The sequence below is a fragment of the Schistocerca americana genome, chromosome X, assembly GCF_021461395.2.
Source record: "Schistocerca americana isolate TAMUIC-IGC-003095 chromosome X, iqSchAmer2.1, whole genome shotgun sequence".
NCBI classification, from domain to species: Eukaryota; Metazoa; Arthropoda; class Insecta; order Orthoptera; family Acrididae; genus Schistocerca; species Schistocerca americana.
In genome coordinates, this window is record NC_060130.1 from 180,706,736 (window position 1) to 180,731,170 (window position 24,435).

Here is a 24,435-nt window from a genome sequence, read left to right on the forward strand (position 1 = left end):
ACGATAGAAAAAATTGTTCCTTTTGTGGTTTACGCCACAGTGTGAACAAGACTGCAATTTTGTATTTCAAAACTTGTTTTCTCACTGTGTCAATTGAGGAATGTGCATGCCTTGTTATTTCCAGGTCTGGTCCCAATGATTGCTTGGTAGTGGCTGGCTGTTTACATGTAATGAATTCATCAGCATCTTTACAATGTATTGCTTCTGCAGATACATGCAACTGTTCATGTGTCCAAATCAAAGGCAAGAAGCCTTGCAGAGACAAATTTGTTAGAATAAACAGGTCACCCTTTAATTTATTGCCAGGAGAGGGCATGATAATTAGTGAGTCGTCGTAAGATTCCTTACTCTGTTCATTTTTACAATGAAATTTACATTCCTGCATCAGTTTCTGTAATTGAGTAATCCACTCTACATATCTTTGATTTGACTTCTTGAAACATTGAAAAAAATTTGTGTCTGGCAACATGAACTTGTAAGTCAAAATATTTCACAAGCAGGTCTTAAATGTCAAAGTAAGAGAGGTAGTCACTGGTTCACAAGTATGTGACAATTTCTGAAGAGACTGAAATACAGTGGGGCCTGCATATGCCAATCCTCATCATCAGATATCTGACGTGTAGCACAGTGTTGCTCTAGTCACTGGATAAGCTGTTCCAAGACTCCACATTGCGATCGAATGTCAGAAAGCGTGGTGGTTGAATTTGGTTGTCATACTTGTGTCCTTTAAGTCAGGTCAAGAATGTCGTCAAGAGCTCCTGAGTTGCTGAGAGTTGTAGCAGTACATTTAGGACTGGTTGTAGGACAAACACTAGTTTGGCCATGTCTGAAAAATATGCCGAGGACAGTTTGCAAAATTCACTAAAATCTTCCTGGGAAGGAAGAATCATCGTGTAGAAATACACAGTGATGCCACAAATACCAAACTAAAGAATCACCAAACGGTGATAAGAATACTGTGGGTTTCCACTGATCATTAATTTCCAGTTTTTTGTCTTGTCACCAAACATTGAGTATTGGTGAAAAATTGTCAATAATCTTTAAAGTTTTCCACATCGCCAAAATGTTGACTGGCAAAAATTTTCATCAGCACCAAAATGTTGTAAACGTAGTAATTGAATGCTGCTACTGATTCAACCCAACCCTCCACAGTAGCAGAAAACTGCCGTAGTTCATAATTTAGCCATTACACAATTGCTAATTAACACTGTTTCACAGGATGCACTAAAACAGAAATATGGCAACAGACTAAGAAATAACAAACAACATTTATTAAGTGTATATTACAAAATGGTACTTAAATTTGACGTATGGCACCAGACGACCTAAACCAGATAAAATGATATCCAAACAACTTTGCTGTCCCTTGGCAATCTAAGATATTGTAAGTATCATTGAATGTAATGTTGAAGACACTCTGCGTTGCTCCAAGTTCTCCATAAATAGTGTCTGCTAAGTCAGAAGATAAGTCTTCACAGTACCATACCGAGTGGTGCGCAGTCTGAATTGAACTGTCCAGCTGCTAGTTCTTGACTGTCTGAGTGTCTGTGGCATGTCTTGTTTTTGTGCTTGCCGGCAGAAGCATTTCTCATGTCTGCCAGTACGAGGTGGAAGCAATACATTCTGTGGTTGACAGTATTCCCTATTGACTGTGCACCCTATCGGTGAATGTATATGATGTGCATGGAGGAAGCGGTGCAGGTGAAAGGCAAAAACTTGTGCTTCAAAAATCATTACTTGATGCTGAATCCAAGTCATTACTTCATTTGGTTATAAGGAACTAATGGCTTGCCAAATAGGCTGCAAATGAGAAATTCATATGGCGTTCACATATTAGAATACCAGGAGAAAATGTTGCCAGCTTTTAATCAGCTTTAGGATATGATGGTGATAGACACACAAAATGAGAAAGAAAATTAATCCGGGATTAAATATAAAATGAAACAAATTACATGAACTGACTGCACCTGTTATCGCAAGAATAACTTACAGCAGAAAGACCTGTTGTGGTGATAGTACCAACAGATACCATTATATTGCAGGAAGAGCAAAAGTTCAAGAATCAGACTGAATTGTAATTGTGCTCTTTTATTTATGTATAATTTGCTTTTGTTACACACAACGCGAACCCTATAAGATAATGCCATCTGTTCAGCACTGTTCTATGCACATTTTGATGAGAACTTCAATTAGAAGATGCATGTTACTGCCACTCTCAAACAATTAAGTTGAATTACTTTTGTTCTTGATATAATTGGGCTCTTGGAAACAAATGAATCAACCTCCTGACAAATTTTGCACATTTCCATTCAATAATATCTTTTAGAACAGTTTTCTGTTACGATGTTAAAAATTATCAGGGATAATGCCAAAGAGTAAATGCATCAATTTGAGGTAAGGGAACCTGGTCTAGAAACAACTGAGTTATAAGCCAAAATCATTCTGATACCATCGACACTGGAATTCCTGTACCGGTACTGTTATGGCTAAGATTGCAGGACAGGCAACTTTCAGAGGTGGTAGTATGGACCAAACCAAGAAAAAAATGTCTAGTAAATATGGGCTCTAATATGCATACCTTAAGATCTGTGAGCACATGTTCATCTTTGTTACTGTGAAACCTCTCTTCTACTGAATAAATGACTAAAGCTCTTAAGGTAGTCATTTTAGAGTCCATATTTACTGAACATTTTTTTCTTGTTTGTGTCCATACAACCTCTTCCAAAAATATGGAAACCAAAGATCTTGAAGTAGAGGATATGTGTTTCACAGTACTGACAACGAACAAGTGGTCATAGCTCATAAAGTATGCATTTTACAGCTTATGTTTACTAGACATTTATTCCTTGTTTTGGTTTATACTATCATCTATGGAAATTGTCTACCTTACAATCTTAACAAGAATAGTACTTGTACAAGTATTCCACTGTCAGAGGTATAAGAACAATTTTTGACTCTGTCGTTTCTGGACAAGTGTCCCTTACCTCAAATTGACACAGTTACCCTTCTCTATCATCCCCAAAAGTTTGTAACATCATCACAAAACCACCCCGTATATTTGTATTGCTGTGGTCTTACGGTATCTCTGACTGTGGGTCTTGGTTACAATAATTCATTCACTATGTGGTTCATAGCAGTTAATTTGCACTCCTATTTTCTCATTTCTTACTAGACGTACTGCTGTGTAGATCACTAACACCAAAATAAGACTATGTTCCATACAATAAAAACATTATTCAGAGTCAAAAGGAACTTTATGGCTATTTATCTGCATTACAAACCCAACTCATGAATCCAAACTACTAAATCTTTAAATATTATGAATAAACAAAGTAAAACAAATAAGCAACACTGAGACTGAAGCAGTTGTTAGTTGCACACTGTTCAAGAGGAAACAAATTAAATTTAAGGACAAGCTAAGATAGAGAGAGAGAGAGAGAGAGAGAGAGAGAGAGCAGTATTACCTTTCTTCTGAAGATGGGTCTTTAGTTGGATCTTCATACAGCATAACTACAATTTGGGACATATAATTCAGTTCCGAGACCATGCTAACATACTCCATTGCCCGGCGCCATTGTTCATCTTTTTCAACCTACAACAGCAGAAATCATTTCAAGGTACATATATATGACGTCCTTATGTTTTTTAAAAAATGTATCAATGACACTGAAGGTTAATTACAACACAGTTACGTTCATAAGTTGAATTGCTGACCAGACATGCAGAGTATTCTGGAATATATTGAAAAAACTTCACTCTTACCTCTGAAGTTACTGTTGCAGTCCTGTTTACATACCTAAAAGGAGGAACCTGAAAAGTTTTGTTAGTTGGCTGCACTGACAAAATGTGTGTGTATTTTTTATGAGAACAACAACATATTTAGAGGTTCAGTTCAGTGGCACTGAGACAAGCACATTTTAACAATATTCTTTTTATTAAATAAGATTAGATTAGGTGCACTTTCAGTTGGCAGTTGATCCATAGTTAGCAGATCCTCTGGCAGTGGAACATTTCAGGAAAGAAGAATGCACGATAAATGTTTACAAAATATGAACAGACATGCTAATGTACCTTCCACCGTTCCAAAATGAAATTTCCCTTGTGGATGTGGAATTGATAGGATATAAAAAGTGTCACTTAATATTAAATGTTCAATACACTTCGGTGCATATCATAATTCATAGGCTATTGTAGCCACATATCATCAATAAAAAAAGAAATAAAATAATAAAAAAAAAAAAAACATTTTGCAGCACTTATTTACAATGCTCACATTATTGCACAAAACTGATCCAGAAGTCAGATTGTACGCAATATTCACATTATTTTGTATTATTAATAACAGACATATCAATCAGTTCTGCTAAGAAATTCATCAATGGAGTCAAAGGAGTTGGCCACCAATAAATCCTTTAGACTCTTCTCAAAATGAACTTTATTATTAGTCAGACTTTTTACAGCTGTTGGCATGTTACTGAAAATGTTTATTGCTGAATAGTGGACACCTTTCTGAACCAAAGAAAGTTATGTCAGATCTTTGTACAAGTTATTTTTATTTCTAGTATTGATTTCATGAACTGAGCTGTTGGTTCAAAACAAAACATTTATTTTTAATGACAAATTTTATTAAGGAATAAATTTATTGGGAAGTGGTATGCAGTATTCCCAGTTCATTAACAGCCATCTGCAGAGTGTTCTTGAGTTCATACCACATATAATTCATACTGAACATTTTTGGCCTCAAAAAAATTTTAGCTTGGCTTGATGAGTTACCCCAGAAAATAATCCTGTATGACATTATGGAATGAAAGTAAGCATACTATGCCAGCTTTTTTATTTTTATACCACCTTTGTCTGACAACATCATTCGCATAGCAAACAGAGATTTGTTTAGGCACTTCAGCAGTTCTCCTCCCAGTGAAATTTATTGTCCAGCTGTAATCCCAAGAATTTTAACAGTGTCAACTTCTTCCATCTGCTCATCATCATATTGTAGGGATATGCTGGCAGAAAGGTTTTTACAAGTTCTGAACTGCATATAGTACACTTTTTCAAGGTTTAGTGACAGAGAATTGGCTACAAACCATTATTACTGTCCATGAAAATTTATTAGGTGACCTTTCTAGAGCTATACTTTATTTACTATGTATTGCAATGTTTGTATCACCTGCCAACAAAACAAACTTGGAATCTGGTACTGTTACTGATGAAAGGTCATTGATATACTCAAGAAAAGGTTTTGGGCCCTAAGGTGAAGTGTTGTGGAACACCATATATTAAAATTTCCCAAGCTGGATGATGCCCGACAGCTTAATATATGTCTCTTTCATATTGACACTCTTTGTTTTCTGTCGGAACCAATTTGGAGCATTTCCTGTTACATTGTAATATTCTAATTTACTTAAAAGTGTACTATTCAATGACTCACTGCAATAATATTTGTTTACAGCAAATGAGTGTAGTTTACACTCAATATTATGTCGCAGAAGAAGCAGTGTAGTGCAGTCCCCGTAGTGTAGTGGTTATGATACTAGATTGTTGCATGGAGGGTTGCGAGTTCAAATCTCACCTGAACCAAAAAATTTTAATTTCTATATTTGGTTTGAGTACATTCTAGAAGCATCAACAAATGGCAAGCATAATTGTACTGGAATGTTCTGTAGCTTTATATATACCATATGTGTTCCGGGGGGAAGCAGTTCGCTCTGTGCTCTTGTATGTGCATGTGCTGAATAAACCTCCATTAAGTGAAGTTAATGTTCATCATTCATCTACTTACACCTTCCTCTACATGACATTATTCTGGTGGAGACGCTGGGTATTGGAACTTGTGATACTGTGCATTATCGACGACACAGTGGCCCCCACCAGGCCACAACAGAGTCGCTGTTTATGTGGCGAGAAACCCAAATTCGAACCAGATTCAACAGATCGCAATCTATCAGAGACAGAAGAAGAAGAGGACGTCACGATGACAGCAACTGTGTGCCATCACATGAGACATCCTTCCGGGTTCTCTGGTGATTATGGCCAAGGCCCAAACAAGTGGCTGAAGGTATATGAGTGTATAGCCAAATTTAACAAATGGGATGACACCGTGTGTTTGGCTAATGTATTTTTCTACTTGGAGGGCACTGCCAAGTGATGATATGAGAACATCGAGGAGAAGTTCACAAGTAGTCCAGGTGGAACTGCGCAAGTATTTTGGGGACACACAATGACAGAAGTGCAAGGCTGAAGATAAATTAAAGTGCAGGCCACAGCGTCCACGAGAAACGACAACATCCTACATTCAAGACGTCTTGAAGCTGTGTAAAATAGTAGATCCTCGAATGAAGAAGGAAGGTTAGGTTGCACATCTCATGACGGGTGTTGTTGAGGACATGTACCAAGCCCTACTCCTGAAGGGGGTTTTGACAGCAGACGACTTCATAAAATGGTGCCAGTATATCGAGACAATGCATCAAAAAAGAATTACATGCGAGAAGTTTAAATGGTTTCCAAATGTCATATTGGTGCCTGTGATGGAGGAAGAAACTGATTTCACAACTGTTCTTTGTGAGATAGCAAGAGAGGAACTTCTGAAGGCACTTGGATTGCACGGTGAGCAGAAAACCGAGATGCTTAAAGAGGTCATAAGGGAGGAAGTGGAACAGACATTGAACACAATCTCTCATCCCTCATTTCCCTTTAAGACATTAAAAAAGTCAAGACCCAGGCAAAGTTACCTTCCTACAATTCCACATGAGGAACCTGTTTGGGCACCAAGGAAGACTGATATCTGGAGGACCCAGGATAACCAACCAGTGTGTTTCCACTGCGGACGACCGGGACATGTGGTGCACTATTGTCGAGAAAGGCAGCGTGTATTTGATGATGCCCACACCAGAAGACAGCTGACGTCAACTCCAGGATGACGAAGATAAACAAGAAGATGTGGGTGCAGGACGACGTAGGTCTCCATCACCGCAAGCTAGCCGCTGGACAGGACGCTCCCCAACACACCGATCAAGGTCTCCACCACCGTTTAGAAGCTCCAGCCTATCATCTAGCTGCCACAACCTGGAAAACTAAAGGGTGTGACCTTCCTGGGAAGTGAGGGCACCGAAGAGAAAAATCCTCTGCTGTTGATCAACACAAACATGATAGGAAACTATGTTGATATCCTCATGGATGGCTGACCAGCCCAAGTTCTTGTGGACTCTGGAGCATCATATTCAGTCATTTCGGGGAAGTACCATCGCCAGTTGCAGAATACCGTATTCTTTTCAACATAACATCTCTGCTGAAGGAGGCTAATGGGAAATATGTAAAACCTACAGGAAGATGTCATTCATGTGGGTCTAAGTGGTCATACACAGCCCTTAGTATTCATGGTCTTACAAAAGTGTAGTCATTACGTCATTCTCTGATGGGACTTTTTGTAAGTTTCTCAAGCAATTATAGAGTGTGGTCACTCGAAGATTATGCTAGATGAGACGAGATACTGTGGACAGGAAGACGCGCACCCACATGTGTGGAGACTGTGTGTGCTGGATGAAGTGATCATTCCCACAGTCAGCACTCAAAAGGTAGCTGTCATGTGTCATGCCATGCATCAACCCATGGATCTTGTAGTGCAATGTAAGAGAAACATACCACTGAAGAACAACTTGGTCATCCCAGCCTTTGTCATCTCATTTAAGAATGGATTTGGTGAATTATGGATAGTTAACTGTCGCCGAGAACCACAGATCCTTCCAAGATGCATGTGCATAGCAAATGCTGAGCTGTTAATTGCAGAACAGCTGAGCATCATAGAAACCTCCCATGCTGAGTCTGTGGGCGTAATTAGCACTACCACTATGAGACAAGATCTTCGAGCTCGACTATCACCAGATCTCACTAAGGAACAACAGAAGAAGCTACTTGCCATTCTTCAAGAGTTCTCTCAATGCTTCAATCCCCAGGTGAAGAGGAAATTGGTCAAATCAACAGTGAACCACTGATTTAGCACTGGAGACCATCAACCAATAAGCCAGAGAGCATACCATGTGTCACCAACGGAATGTCAAATAATTCGCGACGTGGTAGAGAAAATGATGAAGAATGACATCATTCAGCCTTCGCAGAGCCCTTGGTCACTACCAGTGGTTCTTGTCAGGAGAAAGGATGGCCGTTGGCACTTTTGTGTTGATTACAGGAAGCTTAAAAAGATAACTAAAAAGGACATTTACCCTCTTCCACAAATTGAGGATACACTAGAGTCTCTGAAGGGGGCTAAGTTTTTCTCAAACATGGACACGTACTCGAGATACCGGCAAATCAAAGTAGATGCAGCTGATCATGAGAAAACTGGATTCATCACCCCTGAGGGCCTGTATGAGTTTAAGGTAATGCTGTTTGGTTTGTGTAATGCATCAGTAACTTTTGAACGAAAGATGGATAATCTTCTAAGGCACCTAAAGTGGATGATGTGTCTTTGTTATTTAGATGACATTATAGCGTTTTCAGAGACATTTGATGAACACATAAAAAGACTGAGGGCTGTTCTTAAGTGTCTCCAACAAGCCGAACTGAAACTTAATTCAAGAAAGTGTCTCTTTGGGGCAAAAGAAATCAAAATACTTGGGAACCTTGTGTCAAACAAAGGTGTGCGGCCAGACCCAGGAAAGGTGAGAGCTATAACAGAATTTCCTATTCCTAAAAGTATTAAAGATGCGAGAAGCTTCCTAGGATTGTGTTCTTATTACTGTCATTTTATCAAAGACTTTTGTATCAGAGACAAGAGTTGTTAAAAGCCAATGATAAATTTATCTGGGGTGCTGCTCAACAAGATTCTTTCGATGCGCCACGAAAATCTCCGACGACTGACCCTGTACTTGGTCTGTATGATGAGAGAGCACCTACAGAACTACACACAGATGCCAGTGGGTATGGGATCAGTGCTGTTGTGGTGCAGATTTCAGATGGAAAAGAGAAGGTTATAGCCTATGCTTCTAGGACACCTACAAAAGCCGAGAGAAACTACTTAATTACAGAAAGACAATGTCTTGCTGTGATCTGGGCCATGTGCATATTTCAACAGTACCTCTATAGAATGCCATTCACAGTTGTTACAGACCATCATTCACTTTGTTGGTTGACAGATCTTAAGGATCCAACAGGACAACTCGCCAGGTGGGCACTACATGACATTACCATAGTGTACAAAAGTGGAAGAAAACACCAAGATGCCGACTGTCTCTCAAGAAACCCTGTGCAAGACCATCAAGACTCTGATGAAGATAGTGACTGTCTCGCTGCCCTCCAGGATCTCTCTGCTGAGCAGAAGAAGGATGCCAAGATACCTCAAATTGTGCTTGCCTTAAATCGGTCAGAGGAATTGAAAGGAGAATTTAAGGTAGTTAATGAATTACTTTGCAATAAAAACTTTGATCCGTTTGGAAAGAGTTGGCTACCAGTGATTCCTAAACACATGCGCTTAGATGTTCTACAGAAATTCCACGACACACCTGAGGCCAGACATTTAGGATTTATTAAGACATACGATAGGATCCAAAAGAGATTTTTCTGGCCAGGTTTATTTAGGAGTATCTGTCACTATGTGTCGCACTGTCGAGAATGCCAGAGGAGAAAGGCAGTTCCTCAGAAACCACCTGGCCAACTCATACCAATTCCACCAGCTGAAATGCCTTTCCAGCGTGTTCGGATTGACCTCCTCAGACAATTTCCAACGTCTGCTAGTGGCAATAGACGGATTAGTGTTTGTACTGATTATCTGGCACGCTATGCCATTACAAAAGCTGTGAAAACAGCCAAAGCATTCGAGGTAGCAAAATTCATCATAGAAGACATTGTATTAAAACACAGTGCCCCAAGGTCATTAATTATGGATCGAGCGAAAGTTTTTCAATCGAATCTTGTGACAGAGATAAACCGTTGGTGCAACCTTACTCATCACATGACAACTGCCTACCATCCACAAACTAACGGGCTCACTCAACACCTTAATAAGACCTTGGCCGACATGCTATCAACGTTCATCAATGTTGAGCAGAGCAACTGGGATGAGATGCTACCTTTCGTGACATTTGCCTACAACACCGCCAAACAAGACACCACAGCATTTACATCATTTTTCCTGGTGCATGGGCGTGAGGCAACTAAGATGACGATGGACACTGCATTTCCGTTACACCCTGATGACGTGGACGATGACTACATCAGCCAGGTGTTAACCAGAGCTGAGGAAGCTCGGCAGTTAGCTTGACTCCACACGCCGTAGGCCCAAGAAAACGATCACCGAAGGTATGACGCAAGCCACCACCCTGTTGTCTACCAGCCTGGTGACCTCGTCGGGATTTTCACTCCTGTCCGGAAGATTGGTCTCTCTGAGAAACTCCTCAGGTGCTACTTTGGACCGTATAAGGTTGTAAGACAGTTGTCTGATGTTACTTACGAAGTTGAAGATTTCGACCCCGACACAAGACAATGAAAGATCAGAGATACGGTCCACATCCTTTAAATGAAGCCTTATAAGGGTCCTGCAAACCAGGGTAAATTCGAAGCTCCAGCGACAGGCAACAAGCAGAAAGGCAATGAAGAATGTAGTGGCAAGGGACGTTCTAAGAAGATCACCACCGGGGCGAACATCAGTCATCGGGAGTTGGGGTATGCAGGACTGATGACTCATTCTCAGACTAGGAGGATGTAACACCGAGACGCTGTTCTCTTAAGGAGGGATCAATGTTTCAGAAGAAGCAGAGTAGTGGTTATGATACTAGATTGATGCATGGAGGGTTGTGAGTTTAAAATTCACCTGAACTGAAAAATTTTAATTTCTATACTCGGTTTGAGTACATTCTAGAAGTATCCACAAATGGCAAGCATCATTGTACTGGAATGTTCTTTAGCTGTATATATACTGCATGTGGTCTGGCCAGAAGCAGTCTGCTCCATGCTCTTTATGTGCAAGTGCTGAATAAACCTTCATTAAGTGAAGTTAGTGTTCGTCACTCATCTACTTACACCTTCCTCTACGTGACAATACAGGGCGATTCAAAAGGAATACCACAACTTTAAAAATGTGTATTTAATGAAAGAAACATAATATAACCTTCTGTTATACATCATTACAAAGAGTATTTAAAAAGGTCTTTTTCACTCAAAAACAAGTTCAGAGATGTTCAATATGGCCCCCTCCAGACTCACGAGCAATATCAACCCGATACTCCAACTCATTCCACACTCTCTGTAGCATATCAGGCGTAACAGTTTGGATAGCTGCTGTTATTTCTCGTTTCAAATCATCAATGGTGGCTGGGAGAGGTGGCCGAAACACCATATCCTTAACATACCCCCATAAGAAAAAGTCGCAGGGGGTAAGATCAGGGCTTCTTGGAGGCCAGTGATGAAGTGCTCTGTCACGGGCTGCCTGGCGGCCGATCCATCGCCTCGGGTAGTTGACGTTCAGGTAGTTACGGACAGATAAGTGCCAATGTGGTGGCGCTCCATCCTGCTGAAATATGAATTGTTGTGCTTCTTATTCGAGCTAAGGGAACAGCCAATTCTCTAACATCTCCAGATACTGTAGTCCAGTTACAGTAGCACTTTCGAAGAAAAAGGGACCAAAAACTTTATTGGCTGAAATGGCACAGTAAACGTTCACCTTAGGTGAGTCACGTTCATACTGAGTTGTTTCCCGCGGATTCTCAGTGCCCCATATACAGACATTGTGACGGTTGACTTTCCCGTTAGTGTGGAAAGTTGCTTCATCACTAAACACAATCTTTGGAACGAAAGATTCATCTGTTTCCATTTGAGCAAGGATAAAATCACAGAAATCGATTCTTTTAATCTTAAGCTGCAGACAGTGCTTGAACCAATTTCAGACGATAAGGTTTCATAACTAACCTTTTCCGTAGGACTCTCCATACAGTTGATTGTGGAATTTGCAGCTCTCTGCTAGCTCTGCGAGTCGATTTTCCTGGGCTGCGAACAAATGCTTGCTGGATGCGTGCTACATTTTCATCACTCGTTCTCGGCTGTCCAGAACTTTTCCCTTTGCACAAACACCCATTCTCTGTAAACTGTTTATACCAACGTTTAATACACCACCTATCAGGAGGTTTAACACCATACTTCGTTCGAAATGCACGCTGAACAACTGTCGTCGATTCACTTCTGCCGTACTCAATAACACAAAAAGCTTTCTGTTGAGCGGTCGCCATCTTAGCATCAACTGACGCTGACGCCTAGTCAACAGCGCCTCAAGCGAACAAATGTACAACTAAATGAAACTTTATAGCTCCCTTAATTCGCCGACAGATAGTGCTTAGCTCTGCCTTTTGTCGTTGCAGAGTTTTAAATTCCTAAAGCTGTGGTATTCTTTTTGAATCACCCTGTATTATGGGACAAATGGTGAATTCTTTTTACATTACTTTAAAGATGATGGAGTCCATGTCGTACTGGCTCCTCTGTCCAAAATGTGTGAGCGTGTGATAAATACATGGACAACAAATTGTTGCAGAGTTTTTATTGTGGAGTAGCTCACACTACATACTCTTCAGTTATCCATAAGAAATAATGTATGTCACATACTCATATTCAGTATGGCTGCAGTACAACATCTAAGTGATTTTTTCCTAGCAGCAAAAGAAAAGAAAAAAAAAAAAAAATTTGCAAATTTATTAATCTAGGAAGACAATAATACTTACATCAAGTAAACCACCATATCTCAGAACGGTTAGAAGTGAATGTACATGGCTCTCACTGGTAAAATACAGCCTCGTTCTAACATGGCGACCAGGACTTGAAACACCATGGGAGTATCTGTACATGAAGAAAAAAACAATACTTGTAAATATTCAGCAACTGTTTAAACCTTTAGAACAAATGGAATCATGACATTGTTTTTGGGACTGAATACTGTACCCACAGTCCAGCATTGCAAACACCAACACTAAAATAACAATGCTGTGGAACCCTGAGTATAAACAAACCTGTCAATAATAATATATCTTCTAAGATATGGGATGAGGCATATTGAGAAATAGATGTTAATGTCAAATTAAAATTCTTCTAGTGTAAATCTGTATTAAGATTTGAAAGTTGCTTTCCTAAAAATTTATCTAGAAAATCCATTTAAAAAAGCAAACAACACGTGGATAGATAACTAAGGGAATTAAAATCTCATTTAAGAGCAAGGGTGAAATTTATGTGAAGGCCAGAATAAGTCTAGATCCAAATTTACTTGGATACTACAAAAAATATTGTAATATTTTAAGGAAAGTCATTAAAAGTCAAGATGAATGTATCTCATGACAGAAATTAATAATGCAGAGCATAAGCTTAAAACAATACGGGATACTGTCGAATGGGGCATAGGACGACCAATCAGTGTACAAGATATTGTAACAAATAAACTAAATGACAGTATCATTACCAATAACTCACAAGTTGTGAGTACCTTTAATTATCACTTTTTAAATGTAGCAGCAAAAATTGGTTTAAATGGTTAATTTAAACAAGGAATGAAATAGATTAAAAATACCATTCAATAAAATTTTAATCAGCTAGATGTAGCAACACCATCCTTCACTGATGTTAACAGAATCCATACATATTTATAAAAATGGATGGATCTACGTATGTATGTACCACATCTCCACCTAACCCACAGGGCTGATTTCACCAAAACTTAGTACACATATCTGGTAAGTTATTTATTTTTTTATCAGTATGTATTAATAGGGACAGTAAAACACAAAGAATAGACAGTACTGCAGTGACAATTGAGTGAATGTGAGGGTAAGTACAACATACGTATCAAATAGGTGGGGGTGTAAACACAGTGAAGCTCATGAGACTTAAATTCCCATCCAGTATTTGAGAACAAGATCACTTAGTAACTTGCAAAAAATTTTAAACATAATTTGAAACGTTCATGAAACTTTTTCTTACTGACAACCACCACAAAATAATGAAAGGAAAAAAGTTTATCACTTATTACATTCTCACTGTTCATGCAGTAAAACTGCCACATCAGGTGTGACATTTGAATTTATTACTTCTCTACTACTACATTTCACAGACACTACAAATACAGAATTATCAAAAGTTGTTCCCAATTTAATAATTATTGTCCTTAGTGATTTATGTAATTCATCACTGGCACAAGGAATTTTTCCAGAGAGATTAAAATAACAACTGCTAAACCTCGTCATATGAAGGGTGACAAGGCAAATTGACATCCTTTTCCAAAATATTCAAAACATTAATGTACTCAAGAATGGTCTCACATTTAAGTAGAAACAATTTACTTCATGTATCAGAGTTAGTATTCTAGAAGGGTTGCCAGACTAAGGATGATATTTACACACTCACTCAAATAATTTGATTATGTAGATAATGTTACACACTTAGCATATTTCAAGTTTGAATAATACTTAACAGACAGAATTCGAAAGGTTGTGCACAATAATTCAAATCATGTTGTAAGAGTAAAAAATTTTAATGATTGGTGAACAATTACAAAGGGAGTCCCACAGGGTTCAATTTTGGGCCCACTCCCATTCCTTATGTATGTAAATGACATTCCACTTAACATTCAGCAAGCAGAATACGTACTTTTGGCAGACAACACTAGTTTTTAATAAATCTCATTGAAGTGAATGCCACAGTAATGATTGTTAATGATGTTTTTCAAATAACCCCAAAGTGATTTTCTGAAAACTGACTCTCACTAAATTTTCAGAAAAAATAATATACTGAGTTCTGTACAACAAACAGTCATACCAACAAGTGATGTAGCACATGAGCAGGAGACAGTAAATAGGGTAAAATGTTCCAAATTTGTGGGTGTACATGTTGATGAAAGCTTGAACTGGAAGATCCATATTATTGAGATTATCAAACAATAATTTCAGTTACTTTTGCTCTTTGTATAACTGGCAGTCTGGGAAACAACCAAATCAACATCCTGACATATTTCCATATTTTCAACCACTAACGTCTTATGGAATAATTTCATGGGGTAACTTGTCACTTAGGAAGAAATTATCAATTGCACAAATGTGAGCAGTAAGAATAATAAGTGGTGTTCACACCAGAGTCATCATGCAAGTACCCCATCCAGGAGTTAATCACCTTAACTGCACCTTCATGATACACATATTTGTTAATGAAATGCATCATAAATAATTTATCATAATTTCATAAGGACAGTGATGTTTATACCTACAGCACTAGAGGAAAACATGACCTTAATTACCCATTATTAAAGCTGTCAGTGCTCACAGGAGTTCAATATGCAGCAACAAAAATTTTGGTTATTTGTCCAATAACATAAAAGTCTCACAGGTAGTAAAAGAAGCCTTAAATCTAAGTTAGTTAGTTATGTATTCCATTGATCAATCTCACAGTAACCGTTATGATGAGGAATATGTCAAGTGCATAAGAAATGCACACATGAATCAAGATTTTTTAAGTTTAAAATTTTTATTATCTACCCCACTCCCTTAAATGGCACAAAATGCATATATTATACCTATAGATTTATTTATTCCTATTCAAGAATCCATCTATGGTATAGGAGGACTTAGCAAGGAGATATGATTTCAATTTATTTTTGAAACTATTACTGCTGTCTGCCAGACTTTTATTTCATCTGGTAATTTATATAAAAGTTTTATAGCAGCATATTTTATCACATTCTGTGCCAAAGATAGCTTAAGTAGAGGGTAGTGTTGTAAGTCTTTCTTCTGGTATTATAATCATGAATGTCACTATTGTTTTTAAACTGGTCCATGTTGTTGAGAACAAATTTTATTGCTGAGTAAATGTACTGTGAGGCTATTGTAAGAATTCCTAACATTTTAAACAGATGCCAACAAGATGTGCAACTATAAGCCCCACACATTATTCTAACCACTTTCTTTTGAGCAATGAATACTTGTGGGCTAAGTGTTGAGTTACCCCAAAATATTACTCTGTACGACATCAGAGTGTGAAAGTAAGCAAAGTATGTTAGCTTGCTAATTTATTATCCTCAAAACTAACAATTATTCTGTTTGCAAAAGTTGCTGAACCTACTCGCTTTAGGTGATCCAAAATATGAATTTTCCTATTAAAATTCTCATCTATATGTACATCCAAAAATTTAGTATGCTCTACTCTGGCTACTTACTTCTGTTGATGTGTTATATTTATTGAAAGAAATCTGCTCCTTGCTGTAGAAAACTGGATGTACTTTGTTTTTTCAAAGTTCAGAGCAAGCCCATTTCGCAGGAAACCAATCAATAATTTTTCCAAAGTCATTATTTGTATCATTTTCTATTGGATTTCCTTTTACTGGATTAATAATGATGCTTGTATCATCAGCAAACAGTATCAGTTTAGCTCCTTGTTTCAGATGAGACATGAGGTCATTCACATATAGCAAGAACAGAAGTGGACCCACGATCAAACCCTGTAGAACACCTAATGTAATTTCATCCCAGTTAGATGAAGTGGGAAATTTCCTTAACTCACCAAAACTCTATAAAGAAACTTTTTGCTTCCTGTTCGGTAGATATGACTTACACCACTCATAACCTGTTCCATTTATACCGCAGAATTGTGATTTCTGTAACAATGTAATGGTTCACACAGTAAAATGCTTTGGATAAGTCACAGAAATTCCTATTGGTAACATTTTACTATTTAAAGACTCTATTATGTGGGCTGTGAAACTGTATATTGCTGTTTCAGTATTACAGCATTTGTGAAATCCAAACTGTGATTTACTAAGTATGGCAAACCACTCTTGAGTACATTACTTTCTCGATGATTTTTGAAAATGCTGTAAGCAAGGGTACTGGCCAGTAATTATTGACATCTGTGGTGTCTGCTTTTTTCTATCGAGGCTTGACAATGGCATATTTTAACCTGTCTGGGCAAGTAGCTTGAGTTAGTGATGCATTACAGATGTGACTCAGAACATCAGCTGTAACTGCTTCACATTGTTTTAATATCTTGTTAGAGATGTCATCTATTCCCACAGAAATTTATTTTTCAAAGATTTCCTTATTTCACAAGAGGTTGTTAGATGAAAATTAATCTGACTAGGATTTCTCAAAACTGGCTCTTCACTGTACTGCTTGGCTTTTTCTTTTGAACTATTCGCACCATTTTTTCTCACCTACACTTAATAAATGGTTGTTAAATACATTAGCTACTTGTCTACTGCTGGTTAAGATGGCCTGATTTTCTTTAATAGTAATACTACCTACCCCAGTGGTTACTTGTCCTGTCCCTCTTCTAACAACATTGCATACTGATTTGATTTTATTGCTTGAGTTGTTACTTTCATCTCTAATATACATATTTCTTTATTTTCTGGCAACTTTTTATCAGTACGTTACAATAATTTTTATAGCGTACAGTTACTTCTCAGTCTTTACTAATTCTTGCTGTCTCATACAATTTTCTTTTTCTTTCTGAAGACACTTTAACACCTGCAGCAATACAAGGTTTCTTTGAAAACTGTTTCGTGTTACATTTAGCAATTTTTTTGGGGCAACAATGTTCAAAAAGGAATATAAATTTATCAAGAAATATGTTGCATTTATCATTAGCACTTGGCTCATTATATACATCTCCCCAATTAACATTTCTTAAACTTTCTCTGAAGTGCACTACAGATACTGGGTTCACCAGCCTTACACTTTTACTCAATGCTTTCTGAACTGTACACCCTGGTAGGTTTTGTATGTTAATCATGGTCTGATAATCCATTTATCACAGGGAAAGCATGTGTCAGTTTTACATTCTCTTGCTGTACAAATACATTATCTATTAGAATGCTACTGTCTTGAGCTAAATGTGTAGGGAAGTTGATCAGTGATTCTAAGTTATATGTCATTAATAACACTTCTAGTTCACTTTTCCTATCAGAATTGCTAAGAAAGTTTACACTGAAGTCACCACAGATTTATAACTTCTTCTTTTTGTCTGGCAGACAGCACAATAGGGAGTCAAACTTTTTTATGAATAACTCCCAATCTCCCAATGGGGACATGCACACTGTTGCTAATATCAACACTACCTTATATAGCTGCAGTTCACATGCACAAACTTCAAAGTGCTGATCAACAGAAAGTTTGCTTACTTCTACAGTTTTGCACTCATAACCCTGTTTTGTGTAAATGACAACTCCTCCTTTATCCACGCTAGATCTGAAATTGTAACATGCTAAATTATACCCATTTATGTTGACACTTTGAACCCCCACAGTGCATGGTGTTCAGACAGACAAAGCATGTCAATCGCATTCATATTTTTGAGATCATCTAAACACACTAACAGCTCATCTACTATATTTTTTATTCCCCTGATGTTTTGATGAAATAAATTGATACTACCCTTAGCTTTATCCTTATTTAGTGTATATGAAGCTTCTTTCATTCAATTTTTCTTGAATGTTGTCTGTCTGGACTTTGGCTTTAACCTAAACAACCTGTCTGCCTGGTCCCATTAACCGCAGGGATCATCCCCTGTGTGGCTAGCCTAAAATCATGTGACCAACCTAAAATCATTTCTCATGGACTACTACTCCTATTCCATTGACAAATTTCTACTTAAAAATGGGTGGCTGTAATAATAAATAAAAAGTGCAGTTCTGTGAGTATGACTAAAAAGTGTATTCTATGTTCATTAAAATTGACACTAAACATGTATTCATATCCTGTTAACTGACTCGTTCCAGTTAAATTAAATTAAATAATCATTCAAATGAGTTAGTTAGAGGTTCCATAACTATTTAAAAAAATTAGGGATAGCATCAGTTTCTTACACTGATTCCTTTACTTGTACCCCAATATGACATGATTTCCTGTTTGTCATGGTTTTAGCTAGCTCCCTGCATATCAATGTTTGCCTGGTCTATGGCCTTTCCACCATGTAGAACTACCTCTCTCATTGTCCTGCTCAATATAAAACTTCCATCTTACTTCTTAAACAGGTCAGTAATTATATATTTACTCTCCGATACTTCTTATTTGAAGGGAAGATATACATAATGGTGGTGGTGCATTTGTATTAAGGGTGCACAACAGCTGGATCATTAGCACAAACTATTTTTTACTGTCTGTCTGGTTCAGAGAGACACACACATGCTTGCTGTTCTAAAGTAGATAAAGCTGAGTTGCTCATTTACCTGGATTCCCAAAAAACAAGGTATCGAGCTGCATGACACTTCCTTTCCTTGTTGCTGTATAGTGTCAAGGATATTTTCTACACTTTGCACCATTAGGGCTACTGACAAGATTTGACAAATGGTCAGAGAGCATCTGTCAGCCCCCATGAGCTGTTGCTGAATCATTTTAAGAGCAGTTGCCCTCATATCTCTTATATGTGGGAAGATGTGTTTCTGGTCTGATATGAGGCTCAAGAACTTTACAGATTCCTTAAATCTAAGGGCAGTATCCCCCAATTGCAATTAAGACTTATTAAAACATTACATTTGCAATAAAAATTATGTACACATATATATTTGAGGGAGAATTTGAAGTATATAGTTTTTTCCCATATTATGTGCCTTCTTAATGTTAACTGCAGTTTTCAGTCCATCATGCAGAGACTACAAGAGAGGTAAAAACTGTCTACAAACATGGTGTTTAGAGATAACTTCAGGGTGCAGGCACCACAGAGTTCTCAAGAATTGCATCCCTTGAGACAATAATTTGAATATATCAGTTTGCAGGATGATCGGGGACACCTGCATGCCACTGCATGACTGTTGACATTATACTATTAGTATGTATTGCAAAGACAGCCACATGCATGCTTGCAAACCTATTTATATGCCACACAGGAATTTTTCCAACCCATCCAGATCCAAATCCCGATTCCCTCAACTTGTTCAGTTTCATTGACAATATCTCCACAACTTAACCCAGTGTTATGAAACATTGTCCTCATTCCTCCACAACATTAACACATTCTATCCATTTCATATGGTCTTCTTCCACTTAATTTCCCACCTTCTGGGTAACTAACTGCAATGTGGTGTTCACACAAATATTCAGCTTGATGACTCTGGTAATTTTCACCATTCAAATACTGATGAGCAGTTTTATAATTTTGAATATATATTTCATAGTATTACCTCGGATTTAAACGATTGACAGTTTCTTCGCCAGATTCCTCAATATTCCTTTGCAGATCTGCACGTATTTTTTTGAGGAGCGGTGTACATATGCCTTGACTTATGGTAAGTTTTTCTTGGACTGTTAAGCCGTATTCCTGTTTTTAAAGAAAAGGGACAAAGATTTAATTGAATTAGCAAACAAAGACAAATAGAGTACATTCAGTACCATCAACTGTATATTTATACCTGTGGTATTACAATGTCTGCTAAATACTTTGCATATATATAAAGTTCTTCAGCCTGCTCAAACTGCAGAGTATGTTGATTGTGTTGCAGATCATACTTTATACAGTCATAAATATCAGGTATTTTAGATATGTCAAAAGTTTTATTTTTTGTACAAAAATCTTTTTCTATTTTTCCCCAGCGACGACCCATCAATTCCCATGTTTCACCGTGGTAAAGGACAGCATCTGGAAAGAACAAAGTTTGAGAGAAGAGAGAAACTTCACAAATCTGTTCATCATAAAAATTTTCCACCATTCCTTTACATACTCAAAGAGCTAACATATACACTTTCTGATCAGATTTATTATACTTTATTTCGAAAATATTTTTTAAAAAAATTAAGCCATTAGAAACCTTTCCACCAGTGTCAAATCTAATAAATGTTTCTTATCCTCCATATATCTGTAAATCTAAAAATGGCTGAAACAAGATACTACTTTACACATGAAGTTTGACAAAAAGGTGTGCTTCTTTGGGATGCACAAAATACATACGTATTCGAATGTGTACATGAAATAAATATGGTATGGAAAGTTGTGGCAGAATGTTTGCACTTCAGGGTTTGTTTGAAAGCTAGCCTAGTGTTCAGCCTCCTTTGTGCGTCTGGTGATGATTCGCTGAGTTCTTACCTTTATTAACATTCTAATAAAATGTTAACACATTTTCATTCTAAAAATTCTCCCAATCAACAATGACACACAATTCAGTTTTCCTCTCTTTATGAACAGGTTTTACAAATACCACTACTAGTCACAATATATGTTGACCACTTAAATTATTTAATTAGCAATATGTTTTGAAGTTAGACCTCATCATCATGTTACAGTGGCAGTACAATAAGTGTTTAACACAAGATTTTTTGTAGAGTCCTGGAAAGTGCTGTGTTCATCCTGTGGAGGAAGAGAAGACTAACCTAATAAGAGGTGATGTCTCTCTGTATGTTGATCTGCTCAATGGCAATATGAAACACATGCAGAAAAACAAGATTGGGGTCAGAGCAAAGCTCGTTTTGATTTAACTAACGATATTTTGATCTTCGTGTTGTCAGTCACATGCCACATCTTCTACATGTTTTGCTGTCAAATCACTGATGTTCATTGGTGAAATACATTACACATGAGTGACTATGACAATTTTCTATTAAAATGACTGTATACAAAATTATTTTAATATATTAGAAAGATGATGCTGGGGCTATTCGTATATAAAGTTAATTTTTATGTATTTTTTATTTTAAGAATATTAAAGTTGGTGAAGAAATGTGAAAATCTTATACTCCATCATTTCGTTTAGGATCTCACTGTTGTACTTTTGACCATGGATGAAAACTTTGATTATCTGCAAGATTTCCATTTTTCAGCTCTTTTCTTAAGTTACAGTACTTTAAGATCATTGCCTATTCCAACACTGGGTGCTATGCCATCAATATGTTTTACTTTAGCTGAATTGTTAGTTTTCTTAAGTCTAAAACAGTCAGTGTGCTCCTTAAAGTGGCTTTTAAAATTTCTGTCCATCTGGCCTATATAGTGTTTGTTGTCATGACTGCCTATAAGTCTACAAATTTTTGATCTGCTCAGTTTTCTCTGTTGGTTGTGAGACGTCAGGAACTGGTTCCTTCCTTAAGCAGATCCTGATATCTGTGATTTTAAACAGCTTGATTATTTGGTCTGAAATGACTCCTAAATATGGTATAATTATTAACAGTCAATACATATTGAAATTGATTTCTCTTTTCTGCAGAGGCAAACAGCACATCTAACAGAGTCGATCTACTTTGAATCTAAAGAGGCTAAAGTAATACAACAAAAAAATTGCTTCATGTTTATGATTAAACATCTCAAACAGATGTATACCTATTACTGCAAAATGCTATACACAAAATTGAAAAACTATTCATTACCACGAGGCTAAAGCCGTGGAGATATCAAACTTCTCTCTTTTACCTTTATTGCCTCAGTATCATACTTTTCCAACAATCCAATTGCTTCAACATTTATAAAAGGCCATTTTCAAACAGTGTAATTAAAAGTATGGGCAGACTTATGACATACTGCTGCTGTCTGCCAAGATATGCTGAAATTCGACAGTCACTTCCTGACCTGTTCAATTAGTATTCACCTTGCACCTAGCACAGGGCCGGCGCAAGCCCAAGTGCCGCCCTGTGTGAGCTGCTAAATGGTGCCGGTCCTGATCTAGCACTGGCTTTTCTGAACTGCACAGATGAAAAGCTCTCTCTAACACTTTTTAAAACACTGTGATCCCATTCTCAGCTGTTGTTCCAAGAATGTCCCTCTGTCTCTCTGTATTTACCCTCATTCCCTCATCTTCCATACTATCTTTGAAAGTCTCTCTGTATCTTACTTTAATTACATTTTTAGTCTCACAATCCTCCAAGAAGTCATGTACTTCTCCCTGTGACCATCCTAGTCTATACCTGTGGGGGATGTTGTACACACAGTCTAATCCTCCTCTTCCTCTACAGGACCCTCTCGTTATCCCTCTTACTCTTATTTCTAATGTAGTCCCTTTTTGGCCCATCCACTTCACCTATGGCAACTACTCAACCAATTTGTATGTATGTACATTTATGCATACACATCTTCTGACAAGGAATGAAAATTCAGAAACTGAACACAATCAGTGTTCACTCTTCCTCATACTATTGTTTATCAAGCATTACTTTGATACTGTTGGTCCTTTGCAGTTCTATTTTTGTGGGAAAGTGAACAAACAATCTATGCAGAATGTGAAACTAATTCGTAGAATCATTAACAATTTAATAACTAGATTGAAAAAAATGAAGAAATATACAGCACATTATGAAGAACCAAGAAATAAGAAAAGTGCAACTACTACCCCTAATATGCAAGCTCTAAAATGTTGATTGCTAAAGACAAAGATATAGCTGGTATAATCGAGGAACTTTCCATTCAAGTCACTATGAATATCATTATGGCACTAACAATTGCAAGTCTTAAGTAAATTGTGTGTGTGTGTGTGTGTGTGTGGGGGGGGGGGGGGGGGGGGGGGAATTGCAGCTGTTAAAATCTCTCATTGATTGACAAATTTCAGGGATTGACAAATCAGTAACTAAAATAATTGGATGAGATGGAAATTTTGGTACCACATAATCTCCTCCCTAATAATCAGATCACAATTGATGAACTAGCTTTAGCCCTTTCATCAGAATATGAAACAATCAATTACAATATGATGTACATCAAAAGCAAAACTAAATTCTGATTGCAGGTAAACACCTCTTCTGAGTGCCCAAAAGGAAATCTCCTGATCGACTTTACCAGTCACAGTGTATTCTCCATCATTTCCAACCACTCTTCTTCCTGCAAACATATGGCACTGTACCTGAATAGCAGACAGATAGCATGCAGCAAAACAGCACATGGCGTCACAGGATTTTTAGTGCATGCTTCCTTAGCTGTAACAACTGCTTAACTCATTTTCCTGAATCTCAAAGTGCCCTGGTATCAAGAAGAACAAAACCCCTTCCTCAGCCTGTGTAAATGTACAAGGGAGTGTGGTTTTTCTGAACTTATTTATCTAATCAATATAGCTGCTACACAGTTTTAAAGGACACTGAAGGAGGCAGAGCAGATGAATTTCATAGCACAAATACATATCTCCTGCTCCAATGCTATCAAGATTCCACTCAACTGAGGAGGAGGAGATTTGGGTTTAATGTCCTGTCAATGAGGTCATTACTGACAGAGCACAAGCTCAGACAGGGGAAGGATGGAGAAGAAAATCGGCCATGCCCTTTTGAAGGAACAATCCTGGCATTTGGCGCAAGTGATCTGTGTTGACTACTCTGTGGTGGTGGTGGTTGTTAGTGTTTAACGTCCCGTCAACAACGAGGTCATTAGAGACAGAGCTCATGCTCGGGTTAGGGAAGGATTGGGAAGGAAATCGGCCGTGCCCTTTCAAAGGAACCATCCCGGCATTTGCCTGAAGCGATTTAGGGAAATCACGGAAAACCTAAATCAGGATGGCTGGAGACGGGATTGTTGACTACTCTGTAA

General features: G+C 37.7%; 1 protein-coding gene across 6 annotated transcripts in view; it reads right to left on the reverse strand.

The window, feature by feature from the left end:
• Positions 1 to 24,435, reverse strand: part of LOC124555786 (inositol hexakisphosphate and diphosphoinositol-pentakisphosphate kinase) — a 556,425-nt gene that overhangs the window by 170,094 nt on the left and 361,896 nt on the right. For all 6 annotated transcript variants that reach the window (XM_047129842.1, XM_047129841.1, XM_047129845.1 and 3 more), the window contains 4 exons: positions 20,357 to 20,583; positions 20,129 to 20,265; positions 12,699 to 12,813; positions 3,465 to 3,592 (listed from right to left, as the gene is read on the reverse strand). In XM_047129842.1, coding sequence (XP_046985798.1) covers positions 3,465 to 3,592; positions 12,699 to 12,813; positions 20,129 to 20,265; positions 20,357 to 20,583 — 607 coding nt within the window. The remainder of the gene's footprint in view (positions 1 to 3,464; positions 3,593 to 12,698; positions 12,814 to 20,128; positions 20,266 to 20,356; positions 20,584 to 24,435) is intronic.